Source organism: Diprion similis, chromosome 2 (genome assembly GCF_021155765.1).
Source record: "Diprion similis isolate iyDipSimi1 chromosome 2, iyDipSimi1.1, whole genome shotgun sequence".
NCBI classification, from domain to species: Eukaryota; Metazoa; Arthropoda; class Insecta; order Hymenoptera; family Diprionidae; genus Diprion; species Diprion similis.
This window is the reverse complement of record NC_060106.1, coordinates 582465-588476: the sequence shown is the minus strand read 5'-3', so window position 1 is coordinate 588476 and position 6012 is coordinate 582465. Positions and strand designations below refer to the sequence as shown.

The 6012-nt window shown below is 39.5% G+C and overlaps 1 protein-coding gene across 1 annotated transcript; it reads right to left on the bottom strand.

The window, feature by feature from the left end:
• Nucleotides 1–2979: 2979 nt before the first annotated feature.
• LOC124415409 (zinc finger MYM-type protein 1-like) lies at nucleotides 2980–4835 on the bottom strand. The gene is made up of 2 exons (XM_046896429.1): nucleotides 3152–4835; nucleotides 2980–3053 (listed from the first exon to the last, which is right to left on the bottom strand). The coding sequence occupies exons 1-2, from the start codon at nucleotides 4833–4835 to the stop codon at nucleotides 2980–2982; spliced, it is 1758 nt and encodes a 585-aa protein (XP_046752385.1).
• Between the last annotated feature and the right edge of the window lie 1177 nt (nucleotides 4836–6012).

The window sequence follows — 6012 nt, the reverse complement described above, 5'->3', positions numbered from 1 at the left end:
AGTGTGTGATTTAGCAATGCAGAGTGCGCTGCACTAGCGCACGACCGCAGCCGTGTGTGTGTATCAGCAATGAACCTTTCACTGCAATAGTGAGAAGACGCAGCCGGTGATGTGGGTGAGTGTGTCATTTGGCAATGCTAAGTGCGCTGCAATAGCGCACGACCGCAGCCGTGTGTGTGTGTCAGCAATGCAGAATGCGCTGCAATAGCGCACGACCGCAGCCGTGTGTGTGTCTGTGTCAGCAATGAATCTTTCACTGCAATAGTGAGAAGACGCAGCCGTTAATGTGGATGGATGTATGATTTAGCAATGCAGAGTGCGCTGCAATAGCGCACGACCGCAGCCGTGTGTGTGTGTCAGCAATGAATCCTTCACTGCAATAGTGATAAGACGCAGCCGGTGATGTGGATGAATGTATGATTTAGCAATGCAGAATGCGCTGCAATAGCGCACGACCGCAGCCGTGTGTGTGTGTCAGCAATGAGTCTTTCACTGCAATAGTGAGAAGACGCAGCCGTTAATATGGATGGATGTGTGATTTAGCAATGCAGAGTGCGCTGCAATAGCGCACGACCGCAGCCGTGTGTGTGTGTCAGCAATGAGTCTTTCACTGCAATAGTGAGGAGACGCAGCCGTTAATGTGGATGGATGTGTAATTTAGCAATGCAGAGTGCGCCGCAATACCGCACGACCGCAGCCGTGTGTGTGTGTCAGCAATGAATCCTTCACTGCAATAGTGATAAGACGCAGCCGGTGGGATGAAGGGGTGGGTGATTGACAGAATCTCTCTTTGCGCGTGTGTTGGATAAAATAAGAATTTCAATCTATTTCGCCTGCGGCGTATAACATTATACAAAAAAAAAATAGAAAAATAAAGAATCAGCCAATGTTGGGTGATAAAATAATAATAATGATAAGTATTAATAGTGAAATAGTACAGAAAGTTGTGTGGCCTAATATCGGCGCCAGCTACCGAATAAATTGATTAAATGTATTGTGTATTGTAATTAATGATGATCGTTATGACTCGTTGACGAGCTGCAGAGCAGTAAATAAAGATAATATAAATTTATATAGGTTTGCTGTTTAGAATGGTCTGAGATTTCGAAATAGAAGAATATAATACTTTAAATAGCCGTTATACGGTTAGAACACAATGTATATAATTGGATCAACTGAGCGATCTCAGTTGATCCTTTGTTTGCGAATTAGCTTCTCCAAAGGAGAGCTGGAAGAAGAGAGTATCCTCCTGTGTCCGAGGTGCCGGCTTATATACTATTTTGGTTCCTTCCCCCTCTTTGTCGGCGCGCGAGGCTCGGACGCCGTGCGTTATATAGATATGGGTTTTTGCTTGCTGTGCCGGATTAGCGTACCTCACATAGGTATATTTCTTAGTATATACATATTATTCTATTCTCTTTGGCTTTACTCGTTTTGAATATTATAGGGCTAGTTTCAGTCTTTCATATGTTATATCCAGGGGCGGATTTGATACGTTGGCTGCCCTAGGCCGATGCAAAATTGCCGCCCCCTCCCCCCTTCACTCGCTGTAAAGCACGAAAACTTAAGGATGTATATAAGTTCAAATCCACAGTACATCTATTTGTTTTTTAAAGCTAGTTTTTATATCCAAATTTCAATTCCAAATAATTTTTTTCCCATTTTAATGATTTTTAACATTTTAACATACAAAACTATGCTAATTTTAATAATATTTTACGATTTTAAATGAGATGAAGATAGCATTGACATTCGCGGTCGAGTTCATTTGGCTTTGGGAGCAAATCAAATAATGTTTCGTTTATTAAACGCTTACAAGTCAAAAGTTAAGCACAAATATCTTTGCAACGACACCGGGTAGGATGTTTTTTTTTCTTTACAAATTTGATGAATATATGAAGTTTTAAAAAAATCTTTTTTCAGCCGTGCGTCTGTTACGACATATATAATTTTTAGATACAATTACGCTGTCATTTCAACTTTCGGTACAAATAAAATGCAGTTAAATGGGACTCTGAATCTTTAATATCTCTTTTAAATGGTCGGATAGGTGTGTTTTTCTTTTTTCCAATCGATTTAGCATAATAAATTTTAGCATATATTTCAAATTCCTGAAAAGTTGAGACTATTGATATATTTTATATACATCCTTAAATGAACTATAGAGGGATTACATTTAAAATAAAATAAAAAAACAACGAAAGTTTGTAAAAGATAAAATTATCTCAATCAGCGTCTTTAGATACTGACGCTTACCATTTTGATTTATTATTTATGAGTTATGAGTAACAATGAATTGTTATTTACATAGCGTCTTCTGTCTGGCTTTCTGAGTAGCGAATTTGTTTATCAAATCATCACAATCCAATGACCGCAGCAACTGTGATTCGATGCAAAGGATAGCCAGAGCGTTCAACCTGTCCTCGTTCATTGTCGAACGCAAATCATTTTTCACCCGCCGCAAACAGGAGAAGCTGCGTTCACCGGAACAGCTCGTAATCGGGATACAAACACACATGCGTAGAGCTATATCAACGTTAGGATAAACGCTGTGGAGATCTTGATCATGAAGCCATTTCAATAATATCATCGGCGTGTCGGTTTGGCTTCGGCTCGAAAGACACTGGCAGCGAAAATGTTGACACTGCAACAAAATCCTCTTCGAGATCAGAACAGTAAATATTTTTTAACGCTGTTGCTCTCTCTTCTACTTCAACTGGACTTAGGGTCGTCAGATTTGTGAGAAACGAGAATTTATCATAAAATTGCTGGTATGCTTCTCGTCGTTTTCGAAGCTCGCAAAGAAGTTGATCTATGATGACCAAAAACGTGGAGACTCGTAGTTTTTCCCGACCACTCATTTCCGTTTGTTCGGCTGACTCGTCGGAATGGAGTTTTCTTTTTCTTTTGCGCTTCATTTCTTTTTCATATTCTCCTATTTCAGACAGTTTCAGCGCTTTTTCTTCGTAGTCATCGAAGTTATCCCGAGTTTCGCACGAGACCGATTAATGAGTCGTAAATCTGAATAGCGGTGAATATGTCGACGTTTACAGCTTGTAATTTTCGATTACAATATTCAACCGATTAAGTAGAAAACCCCAGAAAACGGTCATGAACGCTGTCTCCAATCGATTTAGCTTCAATCGAATACCTTTTGCTTCAGATCGACTGATCGGCTTTTCGGTGATATCTTTTTCAAAGATTTGCAGCGCTGTATAAATTTCGTGCCAAGACTCCAACAAACTTTTGCATGCATCTGCACGAGCTGACCAGCGAGTTGTCGACAAGCTTTTCACGGTACTTGTTCCCGCTTTCGAGTCTTCTTTAGAGCGACGTTGAGCTTCCAAGATCTCCCAGCGATGTGTCGATGCAGTAAAAAAATTATACACTTCTTGCAGAAGACCGAAAAACCAACAAGCTTCTTCGCAACTTTCTGCTGCCGATTGCCCAACGAGATTTAGCGAATGAGCTGCACAGGGAACATACGCTGCTTTCGGAGCCAGTTTTTTAATATGTGCCTGCAGTCCATTGTAAACGCCGGACATGTTGGCAGCGTTGTCATATGACTGACCACGACAATTTGAGATTTCAATGTCAAATTTGTTCAAGGCTGAAGTGATAGCGTCTGTCATCTCTAGCGCTTTATGCCCGGTGTTGGGAAAAAATTGCAGGAAGCGTTCAATCGGGGAACCATCGCTTTGAACGTAACGGATTACAAACGTTAGTTGATCAACATGAGACATGTCTGGTGAAGAGTCTACGATCATGGAGAAGTATTTCGCTGATTTGATCTCACTGACAATAGTATGAAGCACTGTATCGGCCATAAGTTTGATAAATTCATCGCAAATCGTCGACGACATATAACTTGTACGTCCACTACCCGGATTGCCATACCTCGAAATATGGTCAGCCAGAAATGGATCAAATTCAGCCAGTAGCTCCAGAGTCATTAAATAATTGCCGTTGTTGGATGAACCGAACTTTTCGTCGTGACCCCTGAATGGTAGTCCTCGCGATGCTAGAGCTTTTATAGTTGCCGCTACGCGTTTCAAAACGTTCCTCCAATACGTTATTTCATCATCAAGCTGTGCTGTCAGCCGCTGATCAATTCGACCGAGAATATTTCCTCTCTCCTTCATAGACAAAATGCATAATTTGTGGGTTGCGGAATTCTCGTGTTGTGCCACTCGACTGTTAGCGTTCTTCCAATCATTAAACCCTGCACTGCCGAACTGGGTCCCACCACCAAACGCAAGACATGGTCCGCAATAAACTCGACCGGCGCTTGGAGAATAAATTAACCAGCTTCGGTGAGCTTTCTCTCCATTCAAGAGTTGCCTTTCAAACAAAGATTTTGACAAATGGCGCGTGCGGTCTTCGTATAGGCGCTGGCTTTGAGAAAAATCAACATGCATATTTTGCTGTACTCCATTAATCGCTATCCAGTCCCTAGTCTTATCGTTTATGAGCCATTGAGCCGGATCTTCGCTCACATCAAGCGTATTATTTTCATTTTTCGCATTGTTCAGCGATTCCGTGAGAATGTCGGCAGTAGCGCCAGCGTGAACTATGGAAGCCACGATTTGGTTACTGCAAGTACTTGAAGTACTTGTATCGGGTTGTTCGGTATTTGCACCGTCAATAGTTTTAATCATCGCACACGGTGGAGAAGAGTAATGATCGTTCTCGGGGTCAGTTATACTTACCGCCGGTTTCTTGAAAAACGCCTCTAATTTGTTCATTTTTTTTATGACTTCATCTTGTTTCTCGGTCTTTTCTTTAGCTCGCTTTCTGTACTCCGCTCCGCTCAACTTTTTCCGCCCATCACTCATATTTGTAGAATCAAATATTCAACACCACCTTTGAAAACGGCAATATATATTTGATCAAAATAAAACTCACTAGAACACCAAAATATTCGCAGTATATGAAATTAACACAATTAATTTAGCAAATTATGCACACTCGTTATTATTTTCGCGCCGAATACTGTCTCTTCACTGACGGAATCGGTTTTAGTCGAATCAAGATTTTCGAAGAACCGAGACTCGTTCTCGGCCCGAAAATAAAATGTATTAGGACTGAGCGTGTTGTGTACGTTTATACAACATTGTATGTTATGGTTGTTAATATACACTCAACAAAGAAATTTAAGGGTCAAGAAAAATTCCAAAACTTTTCGGTGTTTTTTGAAAGGCTGTATTTTATGGAATTTTTCTTGACCCTTGAATTTTTGCTTCCTCATAGAGGAAGTTTTGTGACGGTGAAAATTTTTTTTTCCAGTTTTCAATGTCAATATGTTTAAAATGTCCCAAAAGATCGAAAAATCATATCTAGAAGAAATGTCCGGATGTGTGTGTGTATGTGTGTGTGTGTGTGTGTGTGTATGTTCTGGCACTGTAAAATTCAAACGTTTATAACTCGAGAACGGTTTGAGCTACAGAGCTCCCGTTTTGCACAGATGTTCATCTATATAAGCTCTTCATTCTCTGAGAGTTTGATTGAAATTACTTGGAAAATACAAATTTTACGGCATTTTGAAATTTTCAAAAAAAGGCTGTGAACACTCTCACTTCCGCAAATTTTAAGATTTATGACTAATTTTTTTTGTAGATAGAGTATCATGATAGGAAGGTTGGTATTGAATTTGGGATACATCGGTCAAACGGTTCAAAATTTATGATTTTTCGAATTTTTCGAAAATCCGATTTTTTCGAAAAATCGTTGAACCGCTACAATTTTTGCAAATTTTGTAAAATATTATGTATTAATCGGTACAAACTCTTTTCTTTCCGAAAATATTATCGAATTTACTAAAATAAAAAAAAGACGAATTTTGCAGCATTTTGAAATTTTCAAAAAAACTAGTTACTCTAGCTTCCGCAAATTTTAAGATTTATGGCTAGTTTTTTTTTTTTAATAAATGAAGTATCATAATAGGAAGAAAAAAACATCGGTCCAACGGTTCAAGTAATAAAATTTAAAAAAAAATTGGTTGACGAGTTCAAA

Bases quoted from the DNA above. Each gene is read 5' to 3' on its own strand.
- LOC124415409 (XM_046896429.1), bottom strand. From the start codon at position 4,835: ATGAGTGATGGGCGGAAAAAGTTGAGCGGAGCGGAGTACAGAAAGCGA. The intron at 3,054-3,151 runs GTATTCGATTGA...GAAAATTACAAG, and splicing joins CAGTCGATCTGAAGCAAAAG to CTGTAAACGTCGACATATTC.